General features: G+C 37.2%; 2 protein-coding genes across 2 annotated transcripts in view; both read right to left on the bottom strand.

Annotated features, from left to right (window-relative positions):
* Positions 1-484: 484 nt before the first annotated feature.
* On the bottom strand, positions 485-12,993 carry LOC114922662 (vomeronasal type-2 receptor 26-like). Its single transcript, XM_029284409.1, has 8 exons — positions 12,813-12,993; positions 11,703-11,714; positions 11,340-11,439; positions 9,948-10,236; positions 5,374-6,225; positions 3,755-3,982; positions 2,168-2,294; positions 485-1,386 (listed from the first exon to the last, which is right to left on the bottom strand). Exons 1-8 carry the CDS (start codon positions 12,991-12,993, stop codon positions 485-487), a joined length of 2,691 nt encoding a protein of 896 aa, XP_029140242.1.
* Positions 12,994-16,920: 3,927 nt separating this feature from the next.
* Positions 16,921-20,313, bottom strand: part of LOC114922661 (vomeronasal type-2 receptor 26-like) — a 22,653-nt gene continuing 19,260 nt past the window's right edge. Inside the window, exons 8-9 of the mRNA XM_029284408.1 lie at positions 19,297-19,367; positions 16,921-17,394 (exon numbers count right to left, since the gene is read on the bottom strand). Coding sequence (XP_029140241.1) covers positions 16,921-17,394; positions 19,297-19,367 — 545 coding nt within the window. The remainder of the gene's footprint in view (positions 17,395-19,296; positions 19,368-20,313) is intronic.

The following is a 20,313-nucleotide window of genomic DNA, read 5'->3' as shown; positions in this document are numbered from 1 at the left end:
AAAAGAGAGGAGGAGAGTGAAATAAAGAAACAGATAGCTAGATAAAGGCTAGTGTCACATGTGCAGCTATTTGTGCATCTAATAACTATTTGCCAGATCCTTACTATAGCACAGCCTTAAAAAAAGGAGGATCACTCCAGAAAAGCAGGAACTATTAGAATACTTGCTACAATATTTCAATGCAAATCAAATTAATTTCTCCAATAGAGTCTAGTGATGTTGTATTATCCTGCTTGCCGGCTATCTCTGCTTAATATTTCAAATATCTTTTTCAGTGAGACCAAACTTAAAAAGAATCATGCTCACTTAATACATCAGACTTTCCATTAAAACTGAATAATAGCAAATTTGATGAGGCTTAGCATCCACACTGAAAACTCATCCAAAAATTTATATTTCCAAAATCAAAGACTAAACTACTATAGCTTTAAATAAAGGCTGTTAACAGACAGAAATAATTAAAGAAAGATTTAGTTTCACATTATTAACTTTTTCTCTTAATGAGCTGTTCCCTATTATTTAGCTCTGGCCTAAGAATGATTATGTAGCATTTGGGGAAATATATGCAGACTAGCAATCCAGCACTGGATGCAATAATGGAGAAAATCTCCACAGCCACCATGTATTTGCCTTTAGTGCTCAGATAGGAAGGAACAAAGGAGAGCCATACACTGCAGAAGATCAACATGCTAAATGTGAGACATTTAGCTTCATTGAAACTGCTGGGAAGTTTCCTGGAAAAAAAAGCAACAGTGAAACTGGCAGATGCCAGAAAGCCCATGTAGCCCAGGACACAGTAGAACATGGTAGATGAGCCTTCGTTGCAATGCAATATAATCTCCTCAATTTCTGAATGGGTGTCAATATCAGGGAAAGGGGGAAATGTGAATAGCCAAACCATACAGATGCCTCCTTGAATCAGGGAACCAGAAAGAACAATGGAGGTGGCCAGTCCTTTTCCCATCCAGTTCCTCATCCTGGATCCTGGCTTAGTGGCCATGAAAGCCAGAACCACAATGATGGTTTTTGCCAGCACAGAAGATATGGCCACTGAGAAAATGATGCCAAAACTAATTTGTCGGAGGAGACATATTATATTGCCTGGTGCAACAAGGAACTGAAGTGAGCAAAGGAAACACAGGAGGAGGGAGATGAGTAGAACATAGGTGAGGTTTTGGTTATTAGCCTTGACAATGGGAGTATGATGATATTTTAAAAATGTTGCCAGTACTACAGTTGTGCAGAGAGAAAAGAACAGTGCCAGTATGATTAGACTTATTCCCATTGATTCCTCATAGGATAAGAATGAAAATCTCTTGGGAAGACATGAATCTTGTTTCTTATTTGGATATTGACCTTCTGGACATTTGGAACAGTCATCCATATCTGAAATTGAAATATACATGTATTATATCTGTAAGCATTTAAATTTGTGTTTGGTTCTATTATTATTTTATGAATATTATCATGACACAAGTCATTAAATTACTTTTCTTAACAGCAAAATGGGCACTGATATTACCCATCTGATTTTCCAGTCTTTTAATTAGATTTTAACAAGGCAATTATCTCTTAAGGTTTCTACTTACTATTACTAATACTATTACTATCTTCTATCAATTGTATGCATTTAACTATACATTTGTCTTATTTTACAGCTGCATCTTGTCTTTATGGAATGCAGTTTTCTACAATATTTAAAATAACGTAAAGAATGTGCTCCTATCACTTCATTTATATTGAATTTTATTCATTTTGTATATTTCTGCTGGATAAAATTTTAACCATCAATGTAAGTAAGCCTCAAGGGAAAGAGATAAAGATATGGCTTTTCTCTATCTATCATCAACTCATTTCCATCTCACTCATGTGATACAGATTTTATGGGAGACCAAATAATATACAATTATAGAAATGAGAAGGTAATCCCAGTGTTAGAGAAATTGGGAGTTTCAATATTATTTTAATAAACTTGTTAATTGTTCAATTCTTTTTGTTTGTTTGTTTGTTAAACCAGAGACATAGATAAATGCTGAACTCTTTGCCTTAAGTTTTCCTTTTGGTTGGTAAGGGAATCCTTTCTTCTGAGGACAGCACAATCTGTCAACAAACAAAAGAATATAACTCAACTTTTTGTAGAGCCATAATGCAACTTGATGCCTCTTACCTTTCTGGATGGATATTTTCTCCTTGGGACATGGATGACAATCATAGCAGCAAAACGGTTTCGCCTCCTGCTTTCGTTTGAAATTACCAGTGGGGCAGCTCTCAGTACACAGAGAAATAGGTAGTGTCTACCCAATAAGTGAAATAAGAAGGGAAAAAATAGTGTTCACTCTGATACTTGAAAATATTTTAAAAATCACGATTGTTTAATTTTTATTTATTCATTCATTAAATTTATATGCCATCTATCTCCTTGATAAGATGACTCAGGGGGCTTACAAAGAACAAAAGATAAATATAACACTAATTAAATGTTTAAAAACTGGCAACCAATGCAGCTTATACAACAGTGGTGTTATGTGGCCATCCTAGGGATCCTCAGAACTTTCCTTGTCACTGCATTCTATACCAGCTATAGATTCCAATTATTCTTCAAGAGTAGCCCCATGTAGAGCAAATTGCAATCATCGAACAGAGAGATGACCAGGGCACAAGTGACTATGCATGATAGAGATAAGAATAGAAAATTAAAATATTTATTAAAATATTAGTACAGGCTTGGCAATATTTTATAAAGCAAGCATGCTCGAAACTGGAATTAATTTAAGCAGTACACAGACATAAAAACACACAATACACACACAAATATATTCTGAATTGGTCCAGATCCCTCAAACTCTGAATAGTACATAGCATTATAAACAAACATTTAGAAGACAATTTTAGTCAGAATTGTTCGCCATCCATCTCTCAATAGATAACACACTCTAAGCAAAAGTTCCTGCCTCATTCCCTTCTGAAGTTGACTGATGATGGCTTGTTGATTGTCGCTTTTGCACAATATGATCTGTCAGCTAACAATGACTTTGAGGGGGGTTCACAGAGGTAAATTAGGCTAAGAAAGGGGTCAGAGCCATAAAAGAAAAAGATTGGGAAACACTGTGTTAGAATAATATATGAATAAATACTTTTTCTATAGCTCCAATGACTTTACTTCAAGTTTACCATAATGTATGTATGGAAACGGAATAATATTTTTAATAGATTAAATAACACTGCTTTTCAGATATATGTAAATCTTATACTGCTTAAAATTCTTCCCAGTTGTGGGAGATTTGTATCAACTGAAAGAATAAAACTTTATCTGTTTTCTATGTTAAATGATATAGAGATGTACTTTAGACACAGGTAGTGCTCATTTACCAACCTTTTATTCAATGATTGTTCAAAATTATGATGGTGCTGAAGTGATTTTTGACTAGTCTTTAAAACTGCAGCCACCACAGTGTCCCTGCAATCACTTGGCACCAATTGTGATTTTATACCTGGTTTTTGACAAGGAAAGTCAAAAGGGAATCTGGCATGAAGTTTCATTTGCAGTCATGTAACAAATTACTTAATGACCATGGATGATTTGCTAACAATTGCATCTGGAATCAATGCTTTAAGTTACTATAATCATGTTTTGTTCCACTTTATAAATGTGTATCCTTGCAATAGAGTTGCTGGTCCTAATTATGATTGGTGAGAAATTACTACCTGAATCATTCCAGTCATCCAAACAAAATCATCTACATTCAGAACCTACTTGGTTGAAAGTGCTGGGCCAAGTGATGGCTTCCTCATGAATGGTGAACATTTGGCCTTCATCAGCCCATGGATCCATCTTCCCAACTTTCACTCGATGGAATGACTGGTTGAGGAATGTGACCCAGTTCTCAAGATCCAATCCTGTAACCAGTTCTCCTTTCTCATCAAAAGAAATTTCATCGCCAACACTGTTATTAAATGCAATTCTTTTCAAAAAGAAGTGAAGCTGAATAGAGAAACAATTGAACATATTTATAAAAAGAAAAGAGTAGAGAGAAAGAGAGACCATGGTTAAAGTACAGAATTACATGACAGTTCAAAATAGATTACACATGTGGAGGATACTTCTTAATGTATAATGTTCTAGTGGTCCTCCAGGTGGAAGGTAGGCCACCAGGATGTTATTTGAACCCAAAAGATGGGAGTGAAATGGGGGGATGGATCAGACAATTGAATACAGTTTATCAAGTGAGTGATGGTGAAGCAGCAGCATTGGAAAATTGGTTTCCATAAGAAAATCAAAAGGAAGCCTTGGTCTTTTCATATTAACTTTCTATACTATACTAAGGGGACTGTCAATGTCTGTCTGTATCCACTGACAAGCCTTCTTTGCTAACTTTGCCCATTACTCTCTCTCTCCTTTGAAGTGTTTCCTAAATCTTGGTTGGTAACTACATCATGTTACTTCATAGCTATACACCCTTCTACATACAACAAACTTGTGCAAAAACCCTATATAATTTGTTAAATTTTCTTTTGAACATGTAACACACTCAAATATTATCAAAACAAAAACCCTCTAAAACCTCAACACTGCAAATTTTGACCCTTTGTTTTTATTATGCCGAATGGAAATTTTAGTGAGGATGGTAAATCTGAAGCATTTGACCATCCTACATCCTGAGGAATTCATCTCAGGGAATTCCTTCTTTTCTTCTGCATCTTTTCTTTCTCTTTTTAATCAGTCCCTTGTTCAACTTCTCTCCATAACCTCTTCTTTCTCTCTACTGCTTATTCTTATTTTTTCTTCATCATTCTGCTTCTCCACTATTTGATGTTCTAATGCACATACTATAGTCTTAAAACTCACTGGCAGTTCATTTAGAAGCCAGAACATGAATATTTTTGTTTATATCTCTGCATCCTATCTTATAAGATGTCTTCTCATTCCTCAGAAACATTTTCATCTAGAAAAATCAAATAAGAACTTCTACACTGATTACAGCTTTCATGTTGCCTTTCTGAAAGTTGTCTCTCTTTATAATTTATAGTTCACATGGTCAGCTTAATTTAGCCTCCTTCTCTTTCAAAGAATAGCTGTATTCATGACTTTGGGCTCATAATTTATTTTGGCAGAAATGATTTTGACTGTGTTCTAGAAGATTAAAAATCTAACTTGAACAAATTGCTCAGGAAAAGATTTAGAGAGGACAAGAGTTTGGATGATTAAGGCAGGAAGAAACGACCTTGAGATTAGCAATACCCCAAGAATAAAAAAGGGATAAAGAAAGAACATAAGAAAAATTCCCAACTTTCTATTCACAGAACACTATTACTTCTGATCTGCAATTGATGTCTCATTCCCAGCATATTTGATTACTGTACTTACAAAATTACCTGCCATGGATGTACATCCTGAAGTTTAGGTTTCCTGCCACCCAACCTTCTTGTATATGATTGTTGACCCATCTGTATGGCATGTAAAGCATGTGCCACAGCATATACTGCATTATATATACTGTAACTATGGCTGGTCATCATCATTTCAAAAAAGGCCCCAGGAAGGCTCTCCAGTTTTTCCTTCCCAGTGCAGATACCCTCAGGATCCTCATTCACAGATGGGTCTGGAAATACACAGCCAAATGCATGTTCCCATACATCTTTAATGAAACCATCTTGGGTAAAGAATGAGAAATGGTTTCTTGTCTCAAGAAAATGCTGGAATTCTTTAACTTCATTTGAGTAAGCTGCAAAGGACAATGCACCATGGAGGACTTGGATATCCCAGCTCTTCTGATAAAAGAATGATGCAAGACCCATTTGGGAAGCCACAATCCACACTTTACCTTTTGCCTTTATAGAAACAATTTCCATTTCAGGTAGATATAACAACCATCTCAATTCTAAAACATATTTATCTTTGATTATCATAACATTAGCTTTGCTGTTAGTAAAAATTTGAAATGTCTTCACAAACCATTTCAGGCCATCATCCACATTGCTGATATAAATTGTCCTGAGCTGCTCTAAGAAAGCAATGCAGATACCATGGAGAGAAAACCATGAAAATATCAGTTTTTCAAATTTTGCTCCACCATCTCCTTTAACAAGAATCCCAACCCAGGTCCACCTGAAGTGGACAAGTAGCTGAAGAATCCCCCTAAAATATAAGTCTTCACCTGGAACCATGTGGTAATAGAAGGGGATATCAGTTTTACCATTCATATTTGGAGGAGGTCCATATAGGAGCTATACAAATAAAAAATAAACAGAAAAATGATTGACAAAACCAATATGCACTTTCTGCAAATAAATAAATGTCTCAGAATATGCTCTCATGCTATTTATGTGCATGAAATATTTGTGGAAGTACATTTGGGATAAAAGATTGCTGAGTTCTCCTTCATCTGCACAATTCAATGATTCTCTGAATTTCCTTCTTCTTTGTATATTACTTCTTTTTCTTGAACTATGAAAATAATTTCATGTATGAAGATGGTTCATACTATCTTATAGAACCATAGAGGGTTTGTAAGCTGCTTGTTCTGCAGACAAGAGTAAAATTTAAGGCTTTTTTCTATCTAATAAAAATGGTAATTTATATTAGGTGTCCAATTCTGGCAGACAATGCATATCATCTCTATCACATTGGATTCCACTCCTGTGCACTGGTTATCAGTACTTAGCAATATCATACTGTCCCACTTAACATCTTCCATGTTTAACCCCGAGAATGCCTGGAGGGAGGAATTATTCAAGATACCTTCTTGTGGCCTGACCGTCAGTAATCCCTCTGCTAAATCACCTGTTTTTGACCTTTCCTTGCTTTGTCTGGTTGAAATTGAGCAGAATTAGGTGTGATACTGGAAGACATGCCTCTGCCTTGTACAGTGGGTATGGAAAGGTTCTCCTTGTTGTGATTGTGGTGCTGATATGCAAACTATTAAACATATTGTGCAAAATTGCCCATTACATGCATTCTCTGGTTTCCTAGAAGATGTGCATGAAGCAACACTAGAGGCAATAGCCTGAATAGTTGAATTGGACATCAAGTTATGAGGCCACTATGATACCCCTATAGAAGTTTTATTTATAATTACATAGATTGTGTATGTGTGTATATATATATATATATATGTGTGTGTGTGTGTGTGTGTGTGTGTGTGTGTGTTTACTTCTCTTCTGTCATGTTCTCATCATACACTAAATAATAATAATAATAATAATAATAATAATAATAATAATAATAATAATAATAATAATAATAATAATAATATTTTATTTATTTATTTATTTATTAATTGCATTTATATCCCGCCCTTCTCCTTACGGACTCAGGGCGGCTGACAATTGAATAAAATACTAACATATATACATATATAATAATAATAATAATAATGGCAATGAGTTTTCTTGAGTCTCCCAAATCTGTCACAAAGGGTTTTTTTCTAGATTCTGGATATTGATCCAGTATGGCTCTAAATACAAGGATTTATGTTTCCAAGAAATATTGTTTTCCAACATATGTGGCTTAAATCCATTTTTAGAGTGGATGCTATTCTCACTCAAAATTTCCCTTATTTCCCTATATACTCTCCTTCATTGTCTACCATATAAGCCTTGCTTCAAACAAATACAGTGATTAAGAGGTGGATGAGGAATTGGAGGAACCAGATTCAAGTCCACCTCAATCAAAAGGGCTCAGTGTATAACTTTGGGCCCATCATTCTCTCTCATAGCCTAAACTACCACAACTGGTAGTTGCAGAGATATATAGGAGGAGAGAGCACTATATGTGACTCCATGGACATGTGAATTGAAGGCAGCATGTAAATCTAAAAACAAAACAAAATATAAATAAATACAATCCTGAAACCTTATATCATTTTTATTCATCAAAAACAGCAACTTCATTGGGAGAAAATTCAAACATCCTGCAGAAAGAGGAAATGATTAATGCTTTATAAAAATAAAGTTGGAAGATACCTTGGAGGTTATCTAGTCCAACCCCTTGCTCAGGGAGGAAATCCTATACCAGGGGTGTCAAATCATAGTGAAACCGTTCCCACCCCATTACCGGCAATGGCAAAAAAGTTGCAATACATCACATAACATCACGTGATGTTCTGAATTTGATACACCTGCCCTATACCATTTCAGACAAATGGTTGTCCAGTCTCTTCTTAAAAACTTCCAGTGTTGGAGCATTCACTGCTTCTGGAGGCAAGACGTTCCACTGGTTAATTGTTCTAACTGTCAGGAAGCTTTTCCTTAGTTCTAGGTTGTTTCTCTCCTTGATTAGTTTACACCCATTGTTTCTTGCCCTGCCTTCAGGCACTTTGGATAATAGCTTGACTCCCTCTTCTTTGTGGCAACCCCTGAGATATTGGAATACTGCTGTCATGTCATCCCTAGTCCTTCTTTTCATTAAAGTAGACATACCCAATTCCAGCAATTGTTTTAGCCTCCAGCTCTCTAATCATCTTTGTTGCTCTTCTCTGTACTCTTTCTAGAGTCTCAACATCTTTTTTACATTGTGGTGACCAAAACTGGATGCAGTATTCCAAGTGTGGTCTTACCAAGGCATTGTAAAGTGGTATTAATACTTCACGTGATCTTGATTCTATCCCTCTGTTAATGCAGCCTAGCACTGTGTTGGCTTTTTTGGCAGCTGCAGCACACGGCTGGCTCATATTTAAGTGATTGTCCACTAAGACTCCGAGATCCCTCTCACAATTACTACTATTGAGCAAGGTACCCCCTACACTATACCTGTACAATTGGTTTTTCTTGCCTAAATGTAGAACCTTACTTTTTTCACCATTGAATTTCATTTTGTTAGATAGCACCCAGTGTTCAAGTCTGTCAAGATCCTCCTGTGTCTTAAGCCTATCTTCTAGAGTGTTGGCTATTCCTTGGTATCATCTGCAAATTTGATGAGTTCCCCATCTATCCCCTCGTTCAAATCGTTGATGAATATGTTGAAGAGCACTGGGCCTAGAACAGAGGCCTGAGGCACCCCACTATACACTTCCCTCCATGTACATGCAATTCCATTGAGGACCACATGCTGAATATGGCTGGTCAGCCAGCTATGAATCCATCTGATGGTGATGCTGTCTAACCCACCTTTTTCTATCCTATCAAGTAGTAGGTTGTGGTCTATTTTATCAATGCCTTACTGAAGTCCAAGTAAATTATATCTGCAACATTCCTCTGGTCCACTAATTTTGTCACCTGGTCAAAGAATACAATAAGATTTGTCTGGCATGATCTGTTTTTGACAAACCCATGTTGGCTTTTGGTAATGATTTTGTTTGCCTGATTCATTGCTTGATTATCTTTTTCAAGATATTCCCAGGTACTGAGGTCAGGCTGATAGGTCTGCATTTTCCTGGATCCATTTTTTCTCTCCTTTTTTGAAGATGGGAACTACATCAGCTATTTTCCAGTCCTCTGGTAGTTCCCCAGTGCTCCAGGATCTTTGAAAGATATAGTTCAGGGGTTCTGAGATTACATCTGCCAGTTCCTTTAGAACCTTGGGGTATAGTCCATCTGGTCCTGGTGATTTGAACTCATCTAGGGTGGACAGGTGCTCACTTACCATTTTCTTTCCCATCTTAACTTGTGTTTCTAATCTGTTTTTTTTTTACGGTACTGTTTTTGATAGATTGGACTGTTGTTTCCCTTTATGTAAATACGGATGCAAAAAACGAGTTGAGTAGTTCTGCTTTTTCCCTGTTGCTTGTCACTTTCTTGCCACTTTCTCACATTCATATCAAATTATATGATCCCAATCATATCAAATTCTGAAGTTAGATTCACATTGCTTTATCCCATGACAAATATACTTTCTTAAATATACTTCATAGAGAAATATATATGAAATTAAATATATCTTAATGTCTTGCAATTCCTTCTATCTGAAAAACAAAGCAAAATAAGGGCAACTTATCATTAATGCATATTACCTGTGGAACCTTGTAAACACCTAAAATGTCTGCCATATCAATAGAAATTTTAGGATCAAGAGTGCCAATAACTGATTTGAGGTTATTCAGGATGCCACAGTTGTAGTTAGGAATGAATCGGTTCTGACTGGAGAAAAGTTCCATTATTGCATGATACGTGTACTCTCCACCATAACTATCATAGATTCTGAAGCCCAAGGTGATGTTAGGTAAGAGCTGGATGTCTTCATTGGTCTTCTTCACAGCAAATATCATAGTCAAAATATGTTGATAATACTTGATTAGGACTCTGCAATGGGAATTAGATGCTGAGTCAAATAAATTCTGCATCTCAAAAGGGCAGTCAGACTAAACTTTACAATAATATTAACTGATAAATTGGTTACCATTCACTTTTCAGTGAAATCATTACTGGCTTTTCATGAGTGTTTTTGTTAAACAATTTTGATTATATGATACTGAGCAGAGTATTTGCCCTGCATGTAAAATACACATTAAATTTAATTAAACTTTAAACTGTAAAATTCAATCCCTTTATCTTTTGGTAGAGAAGACTTGTTGTAATTTAAGGGACTTCAAAGAAATAGCATGGATTTTGATTTTGGTTTGCTTTACATTTTCTTAGAGTTGTTTCTAAGTTTTTTTTCGAGAATTGACAAATATTAATGTCACTCCATTATTGGGTAGCAAATGGGTTGTAGCTCTTTAAATTGTACCTATAATAAGTTATTTAATAAGTGCTTCAAATATCCCATAATGTGCCAAAGTTAGTTAAGCAAAATCCAACAATTTTTCTACCCTAAAAACAAAAGTAGCAAAATGTGAGTTTGGTGCAATGCCTTTATTAGTTTAAACGTAAGAACTTCATATAATTGTGAAATCAGAATTTCTAAAAAAAATTACAAAAGCAGAATAAGATTTTAATAATTAAATTACCTTAAAGACGTGTATTTCTCCTCTCCCCACTCTAAAAATATTCATATATCATCATGTGGCCATATTTATTTATTGGCGTTTTATTTATTAATGTAAAATATGCTGCATCTCTGACTTAATAGTATTATTCTAATAGTTAAATACAATTTTACTTTTTTTGAGATTTAGTTTTAGAAGCTGATGCTGTAATCCCAGAAATATATAAAATCTGTTAATCACCAAGGACCAAATTATTATTTTGATTTCCCCCTCTTTTTTAAGGAACACAGAATCTTACTATTGCTTTGCTTTAGAAAGCACAATGAAAACATATATAAGTTGAAAGTATAATTTCATTTTGATTTTAAAATTTATATGAGCAGTATTGGAATTAAGTATAATTCACAGACTTGGTGTATAAAATAATTTTAGGTAGATTAGTATAGTAATAGAAAGAAAATAATAATAAAGTCTTACAGTGGTTCACCAAGAGCAGAATTCTTGGGAACTTCCTCAAAGCGTTCTCGAACTCTACTTATGAAGACTAATGAAGTAATACCACCAATAATGAGATCACCTGGTTGAAAACATTTATGAACAATTGGGATAGTGTCTTGGATTCTGCACATTATTGGTTGAGCATTGCAAGACAAATGTAGCAATAACAGCAGAAGAATCAATATCATCTTATTAGCTTTTTATCATTTCCATGTAATGCTGATGAATCTCCAAGAATAGATAACCTTGAAATAAATTTCCCTATTCCTCATATAATTCTAGCTGGGTCCTGATCTTCAGAATAAAAATCATTTTGAGATATCATTCCAATAATGATCTTACCTGCCCCAAAATCTAAAAACAGGTTATTCAAAACATATGAAGGATTTAAACTGCCCATCATCTCTTATGGCTCATTCTTTGAAGTAAACATCAATTGTTTATTAGAGTATTGAGAACCAACAAAGTTAATAATAATCTTTTTTATAATTATAGGGAGGGGTGGAAAAATGCTACTTTAAATTGCCATTACTCTGTAGATTTAAGAATGTTTCTCAATTCTGAACACATTATTAGCAATTCCACCCATTAATCAAACAACAGGACTGAAATTTGACAACAGTCCTCAAATATTAAACAATATGTTTATGAGATGAAAAGCAAGAGACAGAAATTACCAATGAATGTGTGCTCAATTCTAAAGCCAGGCCCAACTTGTAACTTTCACAATCATTTAAAAAATACTTCTACGTCTTAGTAAAAGATACAAAAGTATTTTTATACATATAAATATTTTATGTACAGTTGTGAATCCAAGAGGACTCCCAGTGCATCAATCTTGCAGCCTAATACAAGAGCATGGAAAGAAAGTCTTCAGATGCAGGGGATGAGGGCTGTCCAATGTCCACAGTCATGAGACAGAGCCTCCTTAGCCTTGAGTCAGATTTTTTTCCTCCCCAGCCAGGCCCGTAGAGCCCAGAAAACTCTGTAGATGCAGAGTGCCTCCTAATTAAGTACTACCCGAACTTTTTCTGAGTCTATTTCTATCCCTTTGTGGGAGTTCTGGTGGATTTAGTTGTTGGTGTTGATCGTGGGTTCATATAATCATTCATTCAATTCCCCTCTCTGCCTCACTGGAAACAACTTGTTGGGCATCATCTAGGGCTGGAGCACCTTTTGCCCATTTTTGGGGAGATGCTGCTCTCTGGGGTTTTACAATATTGGGTATTCCTCCCTGGGTGGTCATGGAACATGGTTAGATCAATCTCCACTTCACTGACCAGGACATAATATCATCAGAGGGTTCTGGGCTACCCCCAGGTAAGCAGGTGTAAAGAACCTCTCATTTCAGGCCTTGCCAGAAATATTCTAGGAGTGTTTCTTGGGGCCAGCCCAGATGCTTGTCAGCTAGCCATCAGAAGTCTTGGACACAGGCCACAACAGATCATCTGCCTTGTTTGATGATCCTTATTGTTTGCTTTGCCCTCCAATCTGCCAGTAGGTCCTTAAACTGTTGTTTCAGGGTGATCATGAAGTCATCAAAAGCATGCAGTTCTTTGGTATCCTTATCATGTAGTGCCACAAACCAGTCAGCTACTTCATCCTCTAGGACCATTGTAACATAGCCAACCATGGTTTCATTGTCTGGGATGCCTGATCTATATTCCACCATGAAATTCCAAACTTGGGTAAGGAAAAATCCCAATTACTTTGCCTCCCCATTGAAATTAACTTTCAGATCTGGTAGCCAGTGATCATCTCATGTTGTTGGGGTGACCAGTGCCAATGGCACTACAGGGAGCAGCAGTGTTGGGACAGAGTGAGTGGCAACCAGCCCCAGCCTTCCAGTCAGCTGCCTGATCAGGTTGTTCCAAGGGAACATTGGCTAAAAGTTCCCCAAAACCTTATTTAATGGGTTCAAGCACCTGGCTGATGGTTGCCCCATAAGTCTCCTTCTGGGTTTGCATAGATTGTGCCATTCCTCTGGGCAGTGCAGCTTGGTTTTGTATAGCAATAGCAGTAGCACTTAGACTTATATACCACTTCACAGTACTTTACAGCCCTTTGTAAGTTGTTTACAGAGTCAGCATATTGCTCCCAACAATCTAGGTCCTCATTTTACCAACCTTGGAAGGATGGAAGGCTGAGTCAACCTTGAGATGGTGAGAATCAAACTGCTGGCAGCCAGAAGTCAGCAGAAGTAGCCTTCAGTATTGAATTCTAACCACTATGCCACCATGGATCCTCTGGTGATGATCATCCCTGTCAGTAGTTCAATCTTCCTGATGCCAAGAGACCTTTGAAAATGTTCTCTCATCATTGGAGACTCCCTACGTCTCTCAGGGACCCTGGACATGTCAGCCTCCATATGTGGCAACTCTTGTGCCAGTTCAGCAGGTTGAGAAGGCAGTAGCTCTTGCCACATTCATCACAGCTGTAGGACCTGAGAGGGTTGTGGGTCTCCTCATATGGTTTGCATACTGTGGGTCAGAAAAGGCCTTGCTGCATTCCTGACAGGGGAAAGGCTTTTCTCCTGTGTATGGGTTTTTGAAGCAACCCTCCAGTCTTGCAGTGATTGCCTCTCCATGTGCTGCCCCATTCCCCTCACACACACGAACATATAGCAAGAATTCTACCCCCTAAATGAGTCCTGAGAAAGAACCCCTGTGTGCAGTTTCAGATTCCAAGCTCAGCACGGCAAGAGTCCAACAAGTACATACAAAGTCCAGGAAAGCAATCCATGAATCTAATGGGTCAGGAATCATGGCATAAGTACATCAGGCACAGTACTGGGCACATTGCTTCAGCAATGCTAAAATCTTCAGGGTGGTATTAAGTAGGGGACGCCAGTACAGCCCTTCCTGAGAGGCAAGGTTGCCTCTTTGTGAGTAGTCTAGTTGACTGGCATTGTGCCGGTCTCCTCTCTGCCCTATGTATCCTTGGATCAGGAGGAGATGTGACTCCAACTCCTCCTCATTGCTATTGGGTGACAGATGCTCCCAGTCCTTGCAGAGAGCCTGGAGTCCTGGCCAACTCTCTGCAGCTGTGGCATAGGCCTGGCTGCAGAAAATGCCACAGAAGAAGTGGGCCAGCAAGAAGTGGCCTGGCTGCCAGGTAAGTGGGTGCAGGCATGTGGGGCAGATCCATACCCCTACTCCCGCCCTAGCTTGATTTTTAAATGTGTGCCTCACTCTAAAACTAGGGCTTATTTTGGGGGTAGGCTTTACTTTCAAGAAAACACAGTAGTATAATGGGTTAATGCTTCAAATATGTTTTTTTTAGTATTGAAGCGCTTGATACTGAGAGTTGGTATTATTCAGAAGAGATTCCACTATTCTTTTTTTTTTTAAATTCCATCTTGCCAAAAAAATGACACAGAGCCAGCAATTTTTATGCTTTCCAATTTTAGGCTATGGAAACTATGGGTATAATTTGTTAGGTTGTATGTATCTCTCTGTGTGTTTAAAATTAATTCTTAATTATTTAAAAGCATGAATCAAACCAACTGATCATTAAATTCCAATCTGCAATCTGGCCTCTTAATATCTCAGATTTTCAGTTAAAATTAAATGAGGGATAATTTGACTGGGCTTTGGTCCTATAATGGAAACTTACCTAAGCATTTCCACCTCTCCAAAATCAGTGATGAATTTACTAGAACTATAAACAAACACTTCCAAAATAGAGAAATAATTATAGGTGAATTTAGGTCAAATATTACAAACTTTGTCTCTTAATGAACTGCTCCCTGTTGTTTAGCACTGGTCTAAAAATAATTATGTAACATTATGGAAAATATATGCAGACAAGCAACCCTGCACTAGAGGCCAAAATGGAGAAAACCTCCACAGCAACCATATATTTGCCTTTGGTGCTCAGATAGAATGGAACAAATGAGAGCCACACATTGCAGAAGATCAACATGCTGAATGTGAGACATTTAGCCTCATTGAAACTGCTGGGAAGATTCCTGGAGAAAAACGCTACTGTGAAACTGGCAGATGCCAGAAAGCCCATGTAGCCCAAGATATAGTAGAACATGGTAGCTGAGTCTTCATTGCATTGCAGTGTGATTTCCTCAATTTCTGAATGTGTGTCAATGTCAGGGAAAGGGGGAAATGTGAACAGCCACACTGTACAGATGCCTACTTGAATCAGGGAACCAGAAAGAACAATGGAGGTAGCTAGTCCTCTTCCCACCCAGTTCCTCATCCTGGATCCTGGTTTGGTGGCCATGAAAGCCAGGACCACAGTGATGGTTTTAGCCAGCACAGAAGAAACAGCCACTGAGTAGATGATGCCAAAGCTAATTTGTTGCAGGAGACATATTATATTGCCTGGTGCAACAAGCAACTGAAGTGAGCAAAGGAAACAGAGAAGACACGCGCAGTGTCACATGACGTGTCATGACGTATCGTGACTTTTTCCCCATTGCCAGCAACGGGGTGGGCACAGTTTTGACATGATGCATCCAGTCCGCGGACCAGCAGTTTGACACCCCTGCTCTACAGCATCTTTCTTAACACATAACCTTGTGCAAAAACTCTATATAATTGCTTAACATTTTCCTTTGAACATTTAACACAATCAAGTACAAAAACTCCTTTAAAACCTCAACACCGCAAATTTTGGCCTTCCTTTTTAATATGCCAAATGGAAAGGTTAATGAGGATGGTAAGACTGAAGCATTTGACCATCCTACGTAACAGCCATTCATCTCAGGGAATTCCTTCCACTTTTCTTCTGCATCTAATCTTTCTCTTTTTAATAAGTACCTTGTTTAACTTCTTTTTTCTCCCTACTGCTTATTCTTATTCTTCATTACTCTGCTTCTCCATTAATTGGTGTTCTAATGCAAATACTAGAGTCTTAAAAGGTACTCCTAGTACTTTTGGAAGAAAATCAATATTTTGGTTTGTGTTCCTGTACTGTATCTTATAAAACCTCATGCCTCAGAAGCAATTTCATCAGGAAAGAGTAAATAAGAACTTCTTCCACCTTCTACACTGATCAGAACTTTCCTGTTGCCTTTCTGTAAGTTGTCTCCTTTCTCTTTGTAATCTATATTAGCTGCTGAGCTTAATTTACCCTCCTTCTCTTTCACAGAAGAGCTGCATTCATGACTTTGGGCTCATAATTTATTTGGCAGAAATGATTTTGAGTGTATTCTGGAAGAATAAGAATCTAAGTGGGGGAAAATGTTCAGGAAAGGATTTAGAGAGGATGAGAGTTTGGAAGATTAAGGCAGGAAGAAATGACATTGAGAGTAGCAATACCCCAAGAATAAAAAAAAAGGGATAAAGAAAGAACATAAGAAAAATTCCCAACTTTCTATTCACAGAACACTATCACTTCTGATCTGCAATTGATGTCTCATTCCCAGCATATTTGATTACTGTACTTACAAAATTACCTGCCATGGCTGTACATCCTGAATTTTGGGTTTCCTGCCACCCAACCTTCTTGTATATGATTGTTGACCCATCTGTATGGCATGTAAAGCATGTGCCACAGCATATACTGCATTATATATATATACTATAACTATGACTGGTCATCATCATTTCAAAAAAGGCCCCAGATTTTCTTTCTCAGTGCAGACACTCTCAGGATCATCATTCACAGATGGATCTGGAAATATACAGCCAAATGCATGTTCCCATACATCTTTAATGAAACCATCTTTGGGAAAAAATGAGAAATGGTATTTCTCTTTGATTATCATAACATTAGCTTTGCTGCTAGTAAAAATATGAAATGTCTTCACAAACCATTTCAGGCCATCATCCACACTGCTGATATAAATTGTCCTGAGCTGCTCTAAGAAAGCAATGCAGATACCATGGAGAGAAAACCATGAAAATATCAGTTTTTCAAATTTTGCTCCACCATCTCCTTTCACAAGAATCCCAACCCTGAAGTGGACAAGTAGCTGAAGAATCCCCCTAAAATATAAGTCTCTACCTGGAACCATGCGGTAATAGAAAGGGATATCAATTTTACCATTCATATTTTGAGGAGGTCCATATAGGATCTATAGAAATAAAGAATAGATAAAACCAATATGCATCTTCTGAAAATAAAGAGTTCTAAAATGTCTCTGGATATGCTTTCACACTATTTATGTGTATGCAATATTTGTGAGAGTAGGTTTGGGATAAATGATTAATGAATTCCCTTTCATCTGCACAACTGAATGATTATCTGAATTTCCCTCCATTTTTGCATGTTACTCCTTTTTCTTCAACAATGGAAAGGGTAAGAGACAGAAGGGGATATCAGAGACAGAAGGGGATATCAGTTTTTATCATTCATATTTGGAAGAGGGCAGTATAGAATCTATAGAAATAAAAAATAGATAAAACCAATATACATCTTCTGGAAATAAACACTTCTAAAATGTCTTTGGATATGCTTTAATACTATTTATGTGCATAAAACACTTATGAGAGTAGGACTCTTGAGTTCCCTTCTAGCTGCTCATTTGTATGATTGTCTTAATTTACATTCATTTTGCATATTACTTCTTTTTTTCAACAATGGAAATAATTTTAGGTATGAAGATGGTTCATACTATTTTATAGAACAATTGACAGTTTGTGAGTTTCTTGTTCTGCAGACAATATAAAATTCTAAGGCTTATTTCTATCCTAATATAAATGGCAATGAGTTTTCTTGAGTCGGCTGTAATCTTTTGCAACAATTTCTCTAGATTCTGGATAGTGATTCAGTATGGCTCTAATACAATTATTTATGTTTCCAACATATATTGCTTTCCAACATATGTAGCTTAAATACATTTTTTGAATGAATGCTATATCCATAATTTATTTCCAAATATACTCCACTTCAAATTCTACCATAATGAGCCTTCTTTCAAAATGATTAAGGGGTGGATGAGTAATGGGAGGAAACAGGTTCAAGTTCACCTTAGCCGAAGGAGCTCAGTGTATAACTTTGGGCCCATCACTCTCTTACAGCCTATACTACCACAACTGGTAGTTGGAGAGAAATAGAGGAGGAGAGAGCACTATGTGTTACTCCATGAACATGTGAATTGAAGGCAGCATTTAAAACTAACAACAAAATAAATACAACCCAGAAATTTTGCATCATGTTTTGTTTATCACGATATCAACTTCCTTAGGAGGAAATCTAAAGCTCCTGCAGAGCAGGAAATGTTTAATGCTTATTAATTGTTATTTTTGAAAATCAGTTGTGAATCCAAGAGGACCCCCAGTTTCTGCATCAATCTTGAATTGAGATATGCAGTTTAATCCAAGATTATGGATGAAAAGTCCTCAGATGAAGGGGAGGGGGCTGTCCATTGCCCACAGTCATGAGTCAGAGCCTCAATGGCCTTGAATCAGGGTTTATTCCTCCTCAGCCAGGCCCATCAAGCCTCCAGGCACTGGATAGGGATCTCAACAACATCACTTGTCTCAATTGGCTTAAAAAGTTAGATTAATATAATGTTGAACTATACTTTGCCCCTCCTTAAGAATCTAACTCTGGATTTAGCTCTAAAGAATTTTCAACCTGTCTCCAACCTTCTCTTCCCTCCAGAAGATCATTCATGAAATGGATTACCTGTACCACTTTCAGTTGGGATTCTGCCCTAAATATATGACCAAAATGGCAATGGCCTTATTAGTAATCATTTGCAGGGGCAGAATAGGAATATAGCCTCTGTTCTTGATATCCTTGGAGTGGCTTTAGAGATTGGGAAAGGGGAATACTGAGCTGTCTCTGTACACTCCCTTTAAAGTAATTTTCAATCAATATTGATTGGGAACAAGATGATTGACTCCCAGCCTGCTATCTAGGTTTCCACAGGAGTCAGTGCTTTCCCCCTCCTATTAAATATTTACTAGAAGTCATTGGGTGAGATCATCTATCACCATGGAGTGAGATATCATCTGTATGGTGATTATACTCTGTGGTACATCTCTGCCCATGTGTGTCTTGCCACAGTACCCTTTCTTTGTACTTGCAGGTTATTGAAATCTGGATGGGGAGCAACAAATAAAACTTGCAAGAGATTGAAGATCCTTAGTTCTTGGAGAATTATCATCATTGGTGATGAACAGGGTTGTGCCAAACAAACATGGTACACAATGAGGGGATTTTACTTGACTTTCGACTCCTACTTGAGAAGCAAATGACTGGTGTGCCCAGAACAGATATTGTACAAGTGTGAGTTGGGCACCAGTTATGTCCTTTCCTGCCTTTCTTATAATCACCCACATCCTAGCCACCAATTGTTTGCATTACTGCAATGCATTCTACATGGAGCTGCCCCTGGAGAATATCTGGAAGTTTTAGTTGGTTCAAAATGCAATGACCATTTTTTGAAAGATCCTAAGGACATGGTTCTTCCGCTATCCTAAAGACTCCTTATTCATATGAATATAATAATAATAATAATAATAATAATAATAATAATAATAATAATAGTAATAGTAATAATAATAGTAATAAAGTTGGAAGGGACCTTGGAGGTCATCGAGTCCAACCCCCTGCTCAGGCAGGAACCCTATACCATTTCAGACAAATGGCTGTCCAGTCTCTTCTTAAAAACTTCCAGTGTTGGAGCATTCACCACTTCCGGAGGCAGGTTGTTCCATTGGTTAATTGTTCTAACTATCAGGAAGTTTCTCCTTAGTTCTAAGTTGCTTCTCTCCTTGATTAGTTTCCATCCATTGCTTCTTGTCCTACCTTCAGGCACCTTGGAGAATAGCTTGACTCCCTCTCCTTTGTGGCAGCCCCTGAGATATTGGAACACTGCTATCATGTCCCCCCTCGTCCTTCTCTTCATTAAACTAGACATACCCAATTCCAGCAACCGTTCCTTATATGTTTTAGCCTCCAGTCCCCTAATCATCTTTGTTGCTCTTCTCTGTACTCTTTCTAGAGTCTCAGCATCTTTTTTACATCGTGGTGACCAAAACTG

This window comes from Protobothrops mucrosquamatus, unplaced genomic scaffold (assembly GCF_001527695.2).
Source record: "Protobothrops mucrosquamatus isolate PMUCROS unplaced genomic scaffold, P.Mucros_1.0 scaffold572, whole genome shotgun sequence".
Taxonomy (NCBI): domain Eukaryota; kingdom Metazoa; phylum Chordata; class Lepidosauria; order Squamata; family Viperidae; genus Protobothrops; species Protobothrops mucrosquamatus.
This window is presented reverse-complemented; position numbering and strand designations above follow the sequence as displayed.

Excerpts from the sequence above, each read along its gene's own strand:
- LOC114922662 (XM_029284409.1), bottom strand. The coding sequence starts at position 12,993 with ATGGTTGGCTATGTTACAATGGTCCTAGAGGATGAAGTAGCTGACTGG. Across the intron at positions 10,237-11,339 it reads TCTGCTCTTGGTGAACCACT|AGTCCTAATCAAGTATTATC; the intron begins GTAAGACTTTAT and ends TTCCCATTGCAG. Across the intron at positions 3,983-5,373 it reads AGGATGTACATCCATGGCAG|CTTCACTTCTTTTTGAAAAG; the intron begins GTAATTTTGTAA and ends TTCTCTATTCAG.